At 35.8% G+C, this 15,370-nt stretch overlaps 1 protein-coding gene across 1 annotated transcript in view; it reads left to right on the top strand.

Annotated features, from left to right (window-relative positions):
* Positions 1-13,206, top strand: part of LOC117333066 (active breakpoint cluster region-related protein-like) — a 62,055-nt gene extending 48,849 nt beyond the window's left edge. The window contains 7 exon segments of the mRNA XM_033892192.1: positions 4,154-4,263; positions 4,769-4,830; positions 6,829-6,906; positions 7,414-7,445; positions 7,447-7,549; positions 8,195-8,300; positions 9,662-13,206. Of these exon segments, the coding sequence (XP_033748083.1) occupies positions 4,154-4,263; positions 4,769-4,830; positions 6,829-6,906; positions 7,414-7,445; positions 7,447-7,549; positions 8,195-8,300; positions 9,662-9,881 (711 nt within the window). The 3' untranslated portion in view covers positions 9,882-13,206.
* Positions 13,207-15,370: the final 2,164 nt, after the last annotated feature.

The following is a 15,370-nucleotide window of genomic DNA, read 5'->3' as shown; positions in this document are numbered from 1 at the left end:
GTTCTCCTCTGATACCTACCTATTCTAGGGTCGTTACCCTCTGATACCTACATATTCTAGGGTCGTTACCCTCTGATACCTACCTATTCTAGGGTCGTTCCCCTCTGATACCTACCTATTCTAGGGTCATTCCCCTCTGATACCTACCTATTCTAGGGTCGTTCTCCTCTGATACCTACCTATTCTAGGGTCGTTCTCCTCTGATACCTACCTATTCTAGGGTCGTTCTCCCCTGATACCTACCTATTCTAGGGTCGTTCTCCTCTGATACCTACCTATTCTAGGGTCATTCTCCTCTGATACCTACCTATTCTAGGGTCGTTCCCCTCTGATACCTACCTATTCTAGGGTGGTTCTTCCTCTGATACCTACCTATTCTAGGGTCATTCCCCTCTGATACCTACCTATTCTAGGGTCGTTCTCCTCTGATACCTACCTATTCTAGGGTCGTTCCCCTCTGATACCTACCTATTCTAGGGTGGTTCTTCCTCTGATACCTACCTATTCTAGGGTCATTCCCCTCTGATACCTACCTATTCTAGGGTCGTTCCTCTCTGATACCTACCTATTCTAGGGTCGTTCCCCTCTGATACCTACCTATTCTAGGGTCGTTCTCCTCTGATACCTACCTATTCTAGGGTCATTCCCCTCTGATACCTACCTATTCTAGGGTCGTTCTCCTCTGATACCTACCTATTCTAGGGTCGTTCCCCTCTGATACCTACCTATTCTAGGGTCGTTCCTCTCTGATACCTACCTATTCTAGGGTCGTTCTCCTCTGATACCTACCTATTCTAGGGTCGTTCTCCTCTGATACCTACCTATTCTAGGGTCGTTCCCCTCTGATACCTACCTATTCTAGGGTCGTTCTCCCTCTGATACCTACCTATTCTAGGGTCGTTCCCCTCTGATACCTACCTATTCTAGGGTCGTTCTCCTCTGATACCTACCTATTCTAGGGTCGTTCTCCTCTGATACCTACCTATTCTAGGGTCGTTCCCCTCTGATACCTACCTATTCTAGGGTCGTTCTCCTCTCATACCTACCTATTCTAGGGTCGTTGTCCCTCTGATACCTACCTATTCTAGGGTTGTTCTCCTCTGATACCTACCTATTCTAGGGTCGTTCCCCTCTGATACCTACCTATTCTAGGGTCGTTCTCCTCTGATACCTACCTATTCTAGGGTCATTCCCCTCTGATACCTACCTATTCTAGGGTCGTTCTCCTCTGATACCTACCTATTCTAGGGTCGTTCCCCTCTGATACCTACCTATTCTAGGGTCGTTCCCATCAGTCTCTGATACCTACCTATTCTAGGGTCGTTCTCCTCTGATACCTACCTATTCTAGGGTCGTTCCCCTCTGATACCTACCTATTCTAGGGTTGTTCTCCTCTGATACCTACCTATTCTAGGGTCGTTCCCATCAGTCTCTGATACCTACCTATTCTAGGGTCGTTCCCCTCTGATACCTACCTATTCTAGGGTCGTTCTCCTCTGATACCTACCTATTCTAGGGTCGTTCCCCTCTGATACCTACCTATTCTAGGGTCGTTCTCCTCTGATACCTACCTATTCTAGGGTCGTTCCCCTCTGATACCTACCTATTCTAGGGTCGTTCCCCTCTGATACCTACCTATTCTAGGGTCGTTCTCCTCTGATACCTACCTATTCTAGGGTCGATCTCCTCTGATACCTACCTATTCTAGGGTCATTCTCCTCTCATACCTACCTATTCTAGGGTCGTTCTCCTCTCATACCTACCTATTCTAGGGTCGTTCCTCTCTGATACCTACCTATTCTAGGGTCGTTCTCCTCTGATACCTACCTATTCTAGGGTCGTTCTCCTCTGATACCTACCTATTCTAGGGTCGTTCCCCTCTGATACCTACCTATTCTAGGGTCGTTCCCCTCTGATACCTACCTATTCTAGGGTCGTTCTCCTCTGATACCTACCTATTCTAGGGTCGTTCCCCTCTGATACCTACCTATTCTAGGGTCGTTCCCCTCTGATACCTACCTATTCTAGGGTCGTTCCTCTCTGATACCTACCTATTCTAGGGTCGTTCTCCTCTGATACCTACCTATTCTAGGGTCGTTCCCCTCTGATACCTACCTATTCTAGGTTCGTTCTCCTCTGATACCTACCTATTCTAGGGTCGTTCCCCTCTGATACCTACCTATTCTAGGGTCGTTCCTCTCTGATACCTACCTATTCTAGGGTCGTTCTCCTCTGATACCTACCTATTCTAGGGTCGTTCCTCTCTGATACCTACCTATTCTAGGGTCGTTCTCCTCTGATACCTACCTATTCTAGGGTCGTTCCCCTCTGATACCTACCTATTCTAGGGTCGTTCCCCTCTGATACCTACCTATTCTAGGGTCGTTCCTCTCTGATACCTACCTATTCTAGGGTCGTTCTCCTCTGATACCTACCTATTCTAGGGTCGTTCCCCTCTGATACCTACCTATTCTAGGGTCGTTCCTCTCTGATACCTACCTATTCTAGGGTCGTTCTCCTCTGATACCTACCTATTCTAGGGTCGTTCTCCTCTGATACCTACCTATTCTAGGGTCGTTCTCCTCTGATACCTACCTATTCTAGGGTCGTTCTCCTCTCATACCTACCTATTCTAGGGTCGTTCTCCTCTCATACCTACCTATTCTAGGGTCGTTCCCCTCTGATACCTACCTATTCTAGGGTCGTTCTCCTCTGATACCTACCTATTCTAGGGTCATTACCCTCTGATACCTACCTATTCTAGGGTCGTTCTCCTCTGATACCTACCTATTCTAGGGTCGTTCTCCTCTGATACCTACCTATTCTAGGGTCATTCCCCTCTGATACCTACCTATTCTAGGGTCGTTCCCCTCTGATACCTACCTATTCTAGGGTCGTTCTCCTCTGATACCTACCTATTCTAGGGTCGTTCTCCTCTGATACCTACCTATTCTAGGGTCGTTCCCATCAGTCTTCGATACCTACCTATTCTAGGGTCATTCCCCTCTGATACCTACCTATTCTAGGGTCGTTCCCATCAGTCTTCGATACCTACCTATTCTAGGGTCATTCCCCTCTCATACCTACCTATTCTAGGGTCATTCTCCTCTCATACCTACCTATTCTAGGGTCGTTCTCCTCTCATACCTACCTATTCTAGGGTCGTTCCTCTCTCATACCTACCTATTCTAGGGTCGTTCTCCTCTGATACCTACCTATTCTAGGGTCGTTACCCTCTGATACCTACCTATTCTAGGGTCGATCTCCTCTGATACCTACCTATTCTAGGGTCATTCTCCTCTCATACCTACCTATTCTAGGGTCGTTCTCCTCTCATACCTACCTATTCTAGGGTCGTTCCTCTCTCATACCTACCTATTCTAGGGTCGTTGTCCTCTGATACCTACCTATTCTAGGGTCGTTCTCCTCTGATACCTACCTATTCTAGGGTCGTTCCCCTCTGATACCTACCTATTCTAGGGTCGTTCCCCTCTGATACCTACCTATTCTAGGGTCGTTACCCTCTGATACCTACCTATTCTAGGGTCATTCCCCTCTGATACCTACCTATTCTAGGGTCGTTCCCCTCTGATACCTACATATTCTAGGGTCGTTACCCTCTGATACCTACCTATTCTAGGGTCGTTCCCCTCTGATACCTACATATTCTAGGGTCGTTCCCCTCCGATACCTACCTATTCTAGGGTCGTTCCCCTCCGATACCTACCTATTCTAGGGTCGTTACCCTCTCATACCTACCTATTCTAGGGTCATTCCCCTCTCATACCTACCTATTCTAGGGAAGTTCCCATCAGTCTTCGATACCTACCTATTCTAGGGAATATGCACACACATGTTTTGAAGTAATGTGGAAATAAGATTTTCACTTATCAAGTGATTAACCTTATCAACTTTCGAACAACAGGGCCCTGAAGTAAATAGTGCGTCAAATTGTATGAAATGTAATTGTATGTTTTGAATAGAAATTATGTAATTGTATGTTTTGAATATTAAGTAGAGATATTTTGGTATATTATGTAGAGATATTTTGGTATATTAACTAGAGATATTTTGGTATATTAAGTAGAGATATTTTGGTATATTAAGTAGAGATATTTTGGTATATTGTGGTATATTTTGATATATTTACTAGCTTGCTCTCACAATTTCGGTGAGACATACTCCCACCAGTAAGACACTGAAGAGACAGCCATCTAAAATACAGGGAGGTGTATTTGGTGTCCGCCTGAAAAACATCCTGAGGTAAGACAGATATCAACAGTATTTACTTAATAATTAAACACTAATTATATCTACATACTTCTTTATAGGGATTGGAACTTAAATCTTTATTCCACTCCGAAAAGGAAGATATTGTATCACACAGAAACTTGTTTAAAATCTTAATAAGAAATATTGTGAATACTGGTAATTAATTCAAAAACTGCTAAAAACAGACCAACATTTATGTTTGTATTAACAGATAGCTCCTCTAGGGCTGGTATGTCTATGGATGTATGGCAATTTTTGTTTTTTTGTAAAATGTTTAAAACCAGAACAATGTATTTTGCTTTGAGTTTCTATTTTTGTATCATGGAGGATCTGTATCATTTGTAGTAAATATGTAACTATTGATCTACCTCTAAATCAAAACAAAATTATCATTAAGTATTCGATGGAGATTTCCAAATAGATTATGGGACAGGAAGAAGGGAGATAATTCAAATTAATGTTAGAAAATTGTGATTTAATGATTATTTATTTACAGTCGAGAAAGCAAGACCATTCCCACCATTGTGACAACATGTATGAAGGAGATAGAGGCTAGAGGTGAGTTACCTTGTGTTACAGTGACCACTGTTCATAAAATGTATATATATATACCAATTATACCTGACATTATTATCTCCCCTTGTAAAGAACAATAACATGACATCCTAAAGTAGTTACTGTGTAACCTATCTATTACATAAATGCAATAGCCTAAAGAGAGACACAAGGCTTGAAAACGTTAGCGATTATAATATGGAATTTCAGCATGTCATGTTAATATTTCATTTTTATGTTTATATATTTATATATATATGTCTTGTGTTTTAATATTCAAAGCCGTACAATTACAACAGGAAAAGTTAAATTATAACCTTCAGATCAACAATTACACATTGTGCATTTCATAAATTGTGTAAATAAGTTGGTATGTAAGATAAAAACACAATTGATGAAGGCAGACAATTTTATGACTCGTATGTCTAGTGATATTGATATGTCTATAGTGTTATTGATGTGTCTAGTGTTATTGATGTGTCTAGTGTTATTGATGTGTCTAGTGTTATTGATGTGTCTAGTGTTATTGATATATCTAGTGTTATTGATGTGTCTAGTGTTATTGATATGTCTATGTTATTGATATGTCTGGTGTTATTGGTATGTCTGGTGTTATTGATGTGTCTAGTGTTATTGATGTGTCTAGTATTATTGATGTGTCTAGTATTATTGATATATCTAGTGTTATTGATATGTCTAGTGTTATTGATATGTCTAGTGTTATTGATATGTCTAGTGTTATTGATGTGTCTAGTGTTATTGATGTGTCTAGTGTTATTGATGTGTCTAGTGTTATTGGTATGTCTAGTGTTATTGATGTGTCTAGTGTTATTGATATGTCTATAGTGTTATTGATGTGTCTAGTGTTATTGATATGTCTAGTGTTATTGATATATCTAGTGTTATTGATATGTCTAGTGTTATTGGTATATCTAGTGTTATTGATTTGTCTTGTGTTATTGAGGTGTCTAATGTTATTGATATATCTAGTGTTATTGATATGTATATAGTGTTATTGATATGTCTAGTGTTATTGATGTGTCTTGTGTTATTGATATGTCTATAGTGTTATTGATATGTCTAGTGTTATTGGTATGTCTAGTATTATTGATGGCTTGTGTTATTGATATATCTAGTGTTATTGATATGTCTAGTGTTATTGATGTGTCTAGTGTTATTGATGTGTCTAGTGTTATTGATATGTCTAGTGTTATTGATATGTCTAGTGTTATTGATGTGTCTAGTGTTATTGAGGTGTCTAGTGTTATTGATATGCCTAGTGTTATTGGTGTGTCTAGTGTTATTGGTATGTCTAGTGTTATTGATGTGTCTAGTGTTATTGGTATATCTGGTGTTATTGGTATATCTAGTGTTATTGATGTGTCTAGTGTTATTGATGTGTCTAGTGTTATTGATATGTCTAGTGTTATTGATGTGTCTAGTGTTATTGATGTGTCTAGTGTTATTGATGTATCTAGTGTTATTGATATATCGAGTGTTATTGATGTGTCTAGTGTTATTGATATATCGAGTGTTATTGATGTGTCTAGTGTTATTGATATGTCTAGTGTTATTGATGTGTCTAGTGTTATTGGTATATCTGGTGTTATTGGTATTTCTAGTGTTATTGATGTGTCTAGTGTTATTGATGTGTCTAGTGTTATTGATGTGTCTTGTGTTATTGATGTGTCTAGTGTTATTGATGTGTCTAGTGTTATTGATGTGTCTAGTGTTATTGATATGTCTAGTGTTATTGATATGTCTAGTGTTATTGAGGTGTCTAGTGTTATTGGTATGCATGCAATGAGTATTCTTTAAAATTAATTTGTTTAACTGTTAATGATTTACTCATAAAATATTTTTTTATGTTCCAGGAAAGAATTCTTAATACATTTATACAAATAAGAGATATGCTGTAAGGGTCGTAAGAGTAGTTTATACAAATAAGAGATGTACTGAAGGGCCGTAAGTTTTTTTAAACTTTACCTGATTGGTTTACAGGTCTGGACGAGGTTGGAATCTACCGAGTGTCTGGGGTGACATCAGAAATACAGAGACTGAAAAAAACATTTGATAAAAGTAAGTAGCACTTAACACCCATCCAGTAATCTGGCACACCTAGTATCTGGCACAACCATGTAGTACTGGAACACCCATGTAGTATTGGAACAACCATGTAGTATTGGAACAACCATGTAGTATTGGAACAACCATTTAGTATTGGAACAACCATGTAGTATTGGAACAACCATGTAGTATTGGAACAACCATGTAGTATTGGAACAACCATGTAGTATTGGAACAACCATGTAGTATAGGAACATATTGGAACAACCATTTAGTATTCGAACAACCATGTAGTATTGGACTCCTTTAAAAGGCCTCCTGTTGTTTAAAACATCTACTAAAAGATATCAGAACCCGTCGTATATATCAGAAAGTTTACCCAGGGTAGTTCAGCGTTTGCCCGTGAGAGACTGGCTTTCGGTTCTGTCTCCTGGTGGAGAGTTACTCACCTGCGTACTCATTACATAGCCTTAGATAATACATTTACTGGTGTATTGAGAAAATATATTTGATTTTCAGACATGCGTGCAGGAATCAATGCAATTAGCAGTATGTGATATCCATGCAGTTAGTGGGGTTCTTAAATTGTTCTTCCGTGAACTGCCAGATCCACTCTTCACAGAAGCTAACTATAAAGCCTTCATCAGTACAGTCGGTAAGTAGATTCCCCAGGGAGTGAAGGTTAGTTACGATTGCTTTAAAATTATCAAAATACATGTGGGGTGTCTGTAACCTTGGTAATACCAATATACCGCCCGGCTAGAAAGAACTTCTTAATTGGTTGAGCCTAAGAGATGTAAGGCATAGGTTCCTGGGTTCGATACCTTTTCCCTAGCAGATGTATTGAAATTATGCTCTGGTTAGATTGACACCAAAGTACAGATTGAGAATTATACTAAGCTTTATTTTCACAACTATTACTGTAACCCCTGGTAATTTGAGGACAAGTTCTTCACTGAAAGGGGAACATGTAACTCTGGTAAAAATTAGCTAGGAAATACCTCACAGCTGAGGAGAACTTCTCTGTAGCTCGATAGATTGAGTGTTAAGACAAGTAAGCCAGAAGTCCTGGGTTCAATTCCTAGCAGAACTGTTGAAGCTAATTTGGTCTATCATGCTCTCAACAGTTTAACATGTATTTTCTAAAATCATCTGATCAGAGTTAGTTGTCATCACAAGCAACCCTAGGGATCTTTGTCTCTGTGAGCTTTCCATGTCACTCTCCTTTGGCCTTCCGTATCTGTCACATTGAGAATGAGTGCCGGTACTATAATAACTAAAGGACTTTGTCTTATTCCAGGGTTAAAAGATCTACCATCCAAGGAGAAGTGTATGTTACAACTGTTACACGACCTTCCTGATGAGAATTACTACACGATTGTCAGCGTCATTGAACATCTGGTGAAGTAAGTTATTAGTTCCCCAACTGTGAAACTAGGGAACTAGTACTGTACATGTACTTATTTTAACAGTATTCTGATATTAGCGCCTTTTGTGCTCAAGTTCAAGTGCAGCATTAAAATTTCTCGGACCTGTCATTCTGCACACACGACAAATTGGTCTATGATCAGTCATAACGTTCAGTACTTATGCTATGGTGTGATTCAAAAAAGTAACTATGATTTGGATCTTTAAATATTTTATTATCGAACAAATACAACTGAAAGTTGACAACTTTTGTACATTTCAAGTGAGATAGGACAGTTCAATATCATCTTACCTGTACACAGTCGATGTTTGTAAACCTACCGGTATGCTATATTTTTTCCAGAAAAGTGTATTACCGCTAAGTTAAAAATATTCTTGTGACGATTGCATGAATTAAAGAGTGCACTAATAAGCCTACATACCCTTAGCGCTAAAATATGACTACATTGTACGCTAAAATAAGTACAGTATAGGTCTCCTCTCCAGCCATCCTGCCAAAGTTTGTCAGCACTCTAGTGTCTTCACTCCTTGATGTATTATGATAAAACTTCAAACAATGATAAAGGACTATAACATCTCAGACAAGTTCAAATTTCAGAGTTTTGGGGTCAAGGTCACTTACTATTTTTAGCTAGGGCTGGTATAGGGGACATGTATTGCTTTAGCAATACCCAGTGTGCTTATTTTTTTCATCACTACAGAGTTTATACTCTAAAATTAACTTTCAAAGACACTTCTACCTTATAACCTTAACACATCAGTGAGACTGTCCTTCTGAATTACTTAGGTAAGCCATATCATGTAAACATATTCTGCATTTGCCTCAAATTTACTTTATACATTTATATTGAGGATTTCAGCATTTTAGAAAATACTTTTAAATTTTTATGATGTTGAACAATATTGATATATTACCAGTATTGGGAAGATAGTGGATTACATTATAAAGTGTGACAATATTCCTTATCTCTATATGAACAAATCCCGCAGTAAATTGTTCCGAAAGTCAGTATGAACAAATCTGGGAGTCAGTTGTTCCAAAGCTCTGTATGAACAAATTCCACAGTCAATTGTTCCAAACCTCTTTATTAACAAATCCCACAGTCAATTGTTCCAAACCTCTTTATTAACAAATCTCGCAGTAAATTGTTCCGAACCTCTGTATGAACAAATCCCACAGTAAATTGTTCCGAACCTCTATGAACAAATCCCGAAGTATATTGTTCGGAGCCTCTGTATGGTCAAATCCCAGAGTAAATATACTGTAAGATGAAGATTTCCTACAGAAGTAGTAACCAGTACAGCTCAGCTCTACATTAAACTGTCTTTTCTGTTACAGAGTAGTCAAGTGTGAGTCTGAAAACAAGATGTCCATTAGTAACCTAGCAACGGTGTTTGGCCCCACCCTCCTACAGCCTGCGGTCAGTGACTCCAAACTTAACCCTGCTCAGATCATGATGCAGGGAGCCCAGGATGTGTTCACCCAGGCGGAGGTCCTCTCTTTCTTCCTTAATATGTGTTCTAGTGGACGGAGTATCCGTCGGTCATCTACTTACTGAAGGAAATAATTAAACCAGTGGATGTAGTTTCCATCGGTCATCTACTCAATGATGGAAACAACCAAACTAGTGGACGTATCTATCGATCATCTGCTCACTGAAAGTAATAGCAGTATCCATCCATCGATATGATTTACCAGACAAGTGATGCAGTTTACTTCAGTCATTTTGTAATTCCTTAGATATGTGGTGCAGTATCCATCCATCGATATAATTTGTCAAAAAACTACCATCATTACGTATACTCTGTCATCAACTTGAGGTTACAATCAGAACATCTGAAATTAAGAAAGTCTATAGATTTGTACAAAATAGATACAAAATTGAGAAAGTCTATAGATTTGTACAAAATAAATACAAAATTGAGAAAGTCTATAGATTTGTACAAAATAAATACAAAATTGAGGAGGTCTTTAGATTTGTACAAAATAAATGCAGAATTGAAGAAGTTCATAGATTTTGGAAGTTACACTATAACTATCCTTTAATGCCTCATGTCAGTGTCCCACTACCGAGTAGCATAATATAATTTATTGTAGGGATTTTGGTATGTATTACCGTGCAGTACTTTGTCATGTCTGTGACATATCGGTACAGTACCACAATTATCTCTAAGCTAGATAGTTTATATATTGGGGGACTAACTGGTGTGTGACTTGAGTGTTAATGTTGGTTATAAAACTTAATACTACTAATTTTTGATGGCCATAAAATGAACCATATTTTGATGGCAGAAATCCATATTAAGCTTATCATTGCAAAGTGCAATATTTGTCATAATAGTCAAATAGTTGATATTTTGATTGTTAAATTCTTACAAATTTTAATATTCTAATGTAAATGTTTTCTCTTGTTCTTTAATTCTTATATCAAACATGTTTGTTGCTTTTACATTTAAACTTTTAATAAGAGAGATCTTGTCAGATATATTTTTTGAATCACAGAACTTTTAATTTTAATTTTCGTAGATATTGTAGATACCCTGTACTGGTAACAATGAAGATTTCATTCGTGTGAATCTGTATATATTTCCGAGTGACTTCCTGTAAACTTCACGAGTCATATCTCCTCTAAATGTTGAGTCAGATTTTAAATTTCTATAGAGTTACTACATTCCATGAAAGGAGTTATGTTTAACATTCCATGTAATGTTTGATGGGTCCCTTCCTATCAAGTGTAACTCATGGCAATTCAACATAAAATTGATGGAGATGGGGTGATATTTTCTGACACCTATGACCCATAATTTAATTATCCTTTGTACCCACAATGTTAACTGATACAGTAATTATCTTATGTTGAAGATCCCAAAATTTATGTGCTAAAATCATTTTATGTATCAATGAAAATAATGCTCTTGCCTTAGGGATAATGTACCCTTCTCTTTGTAATACTGAAATTTTATCTCTGAAGTTTTTTGTAATTCTGAAATTTTATCTCTGAAGGTTTTAGTAATCCTGAAATTTTATCTCTGAAGGTTTTATTAATCCTGGAATATTATATCAGAAGTTCTTGTAGCCCTGGAATTTAATTTCGGAAGTTTCTTGTAATCCTGGAATTTCATCTCGGAAGGTTCTTGTAATCCTGGAATTTTGTCTCCGGAGGTTCTGATACACAGCTCCAGAGTACATGTAAATGCCTCATTTTTGTTTATCATTCTGTCAGACATTGTAGTCATTGTTTATGTCTTATTGTGTTCAGATTTACAGCAACCAGAGACCTATATACTATACTCTGCAGCAACTAAACATTTCTCATCTAGTCAATTTTAAAAATGTGGCATTTAAAATGTTTTATACAGTATTTTGTCATTCCATTAAAATTTGATTTCAATTTCAAATTCACAGTAATTCTAAATTTTATAAAAGAAAACAAAAAACACTGTAAGAGAGACATTTTTGTAATTTGACCATATTTGATTATTGAGTACTATATATTCACATCTATATCCCGACAAAGTATACCATATACTCTGATGCATTCTCAGGTTAAAAAATGTCTCCTGATGTTTGGAATTTGTGTTAAAATTAAGACACTAAGTCAATATTCAACGTAAAAATTGAATTTCATTAGTTTTGATGTTAAGATCAGAAATAAATCATTTGTTTGTAATGTTCTAACAGTTCCTGTTTCATATTATGTGTTAAAGTTATATTTGCGAAATTTATACATTTTATATTTTGATATACAGTCAGTGATAAGACATCTTCCTTCATTGAGAATAATTTATCTTTCAGTTTGCCATAGATACAAAGTAAATATATATATATACAGTATATTGTAATTTACAAGGGTTTAGAATATCACTGTTAAATTCATTCTCATGTACTTTTCTGTTTAGGTCCATGTAACTGTTGTACATGGCCGGGATACATACTGATCTACATTATCATTATACATACACTAACACCATATAATTTTTGGTCTGGGGTCCCTGTTAATTGTCCAAGTATATATATATAGGGGGGATCTATCAATATTAGGAAATAAACAAAATTATTTTATGAATTAAGCAGTAAATAATTATTAGTTTAAAAGTAAATGCTAGTATGTAGTAAGATGATCAGAAAAAGATATATTTACTTAGGTCAATATCACAACTCATCATCTTCTTCAGGATCATGATCCAGTTAACGAGGATGAATTGTATTACCTGATATGTTGAAATATGTTTTATCTTCTATTAAACTTATAGTATATGTCAAATTATAAATTTCATAGAAACTATCACAATGTTTAAAACCAAGGTATAATTTATGAATCTGTTACTTCTTATCTATTTAAATATGTTCCATTTCTGTTACCAAGCTTATCAGAGTGCTATGAACAATTATTTGCATTTTTTTCTGGAATGTAGTACACAATTATTTATATATAGCATAATAAAAATTCAATTAACTTCAACTTGATTTACATACACAATAATCTGACTGGAAAGGGAAAAGCAATTCATCACTGATGTTACATTTATGTTGTCAATAAGATGAATTGATGTTTATTTTATGTAAATGTAATTAGAATCAAGACACCAATCCTGTCGGAAAGTCTGCAGATGTATAGATGTATAGAGAAATCCAGAAACCTACGTACAGTGTACATCTGTATCCTGTCATCCCATCAGTCTGATCTTATTATGTTATCTGTGCTGGCCAAAACACTACTGTTGTTTTATAAGTGGAAAGAAATACAAAATATTGTTGTTTCAAAAGTTACTGTTCTGTATCGTTGTTGATATCATACATTTTATTACATTTTACATACCATATTATTGTTAATACATGTATAATCAATACATTGTATTACATTGTACATATCCCATAATATTGTCAATACATGTATAATCGATACATTGTATTACATTGTACATATCCCATCCCATAATATTGTCAATACATGTATTATCTATACATTGTATTATAATGTACATTCCATACAATACATTGTATTACATTGTACATATCCCATAATGTTGTCAATACATGTACATGTATATGTATTATCTATACATTGTATTATAATGTACATTCCAAACATTGTTCATGTCATACATTGTATTACATATATCTTAGACTTTTACATCATTTGGTAATGTTATGTATTACATGGTATGATATAATTTGACATTGGATGTATGTTGTATTACATTGTATTTTGTTATGTATCTCTAAAGGTGATGTAAACTTTGACATTCCAGGATATAAATCTGTCTTTCATTTTTACTGTCAAATAATGAAATAGATGTGATACTTATAATTGTCTTAATATATTTTCTAATCACAAAAACCAATATTATGTGATATTATAGTAAAATGATGATGAACACATCTAAAGTATAGTTAATCGTGCAGGCCGACTCTACATTTAGTTTCATGATCCACTTTTCAGACTCTAGATGTAGAATTTTCAATGAGTTTAATGTAGGTATAGAGGATGGATTTTAGCTAAGTTTTACTTTTTGTCATTATATTATAGTTTGTATTGTTAGAATTTGCTGTTATAGTAAAAACAAGATGTGTTCTAATGTATATATTGCCATATCTGTTTCAGATATCAAATATATACATTCATTACTGAAGAGCTCAAGAAAATAAGTAAAACCTAGCACTTATGTAGTTAATACCTGTAGTTTGTAGATGGTACTAAATCAAAACTGATTGTTTTAAGCATACTTTTTGTATTGGTGTCAGTGCTTTCAGCACTAATAATTAGAAGGGAGATTTATTTATACAATTATTTTGTAGAGATAATTTATTCTGTTTACATTTGTTTCAATTTAGCAGTTTCGTTATATTGTCTTTGGTGCAATGAGTATTTGTACGTGTTTGTATTGAGTGATATACAATGTATAACTCGGACCACATGTTTGTATTGAGTGATATACAATGTATAACTGACAGACCACATGTTTGTATTGAGTGATATACAATGTATAACTCAGACCACGTGTTTGTATTGAGTGATATACAATGTATAACTCGGACCACATGTTTGTATTGAGTGATATACAATGTATAACTGACAGACCACATGTTTGTATTGAGTGATATACAATGTATAACTCAGACCACGTGTTTGTATTGAGTGATATACAATGTATAACTCAGACCACATGTTTGTATTGAGTGATATACAATGTATAACTCAGACCACATGTTTGTATTGAGTGATATACAATGTATAACTCAGACCACGTGTTTGTATTGAGTGATATACAATGTATAACTCAGACCACATGTTTGTATTGAGTGATATACAATGTATAACTGACAGACCACGTGTTTGTATTGAGTGATATACAATGTATAACTCAGACCACATGTTTGTATTGAGTGATATACAATGTATAACTCGGACCACATGTTTGTATTGAGTGATATACAATGTATAACTGACAGACCACATGTTTGTATTGAGTGATATACAATGTATAACTCAGACCACATGTTTGTATTGAGTGATATACAATGTATAACTCAGACCACATGTTTGTATTGAGTGATATACAATGTATAACTCGGACCACGTGTTTGTATTGAGTGATATACAATGTATAACTCAGACCACGTGTTTGTATTGAGTGATATACAATGTATAACTCAGACCACATGTTTGTATTGAGTGATATACAATGTATAACTCAGACCACGTGTTTGTATTGAGTGATATACAATGTATAACTGACAGACCACGTGTTTGTATTGAGTGATATACAATGTATAACTGACAGACCACGTGTTTGTATTGAGTGATATACAATGTATAACTCGGACCACATGTTTGTATTGAGTGATATACAATGTATAACTCAGACCACATGTTTGTATTGAGTGATATACAATGTATAACTCAGACCACATGTTTGTATTGAGTGATATACAATGTATAACTGACAGACCACGTGTTTGTATTGAGTGATATACAATGTATAACTCGGACCATGTAATTGTATTGAGTGATATACAATGTATAACTCAGACCACATGTTTGTA

The sequence above is a fragment of the Pecten maximus genome, chromosome 8, assembly GCF_902652985.1.
Source record: "Pecten maximus chromosome 8, xPecMax1.1, whole genome shotgun sequence".
NCBI lineage: Eukaryota > Metazoa > Mollusca > Bivalvia > Pectinida > Pectinidae > Pecten > Pecten maximus.
The sequence above is the reverse complement of the archived record's forward strand: the minus strand, read 5'-3'. Positions and strand labels throughout refer to the sequence as shown.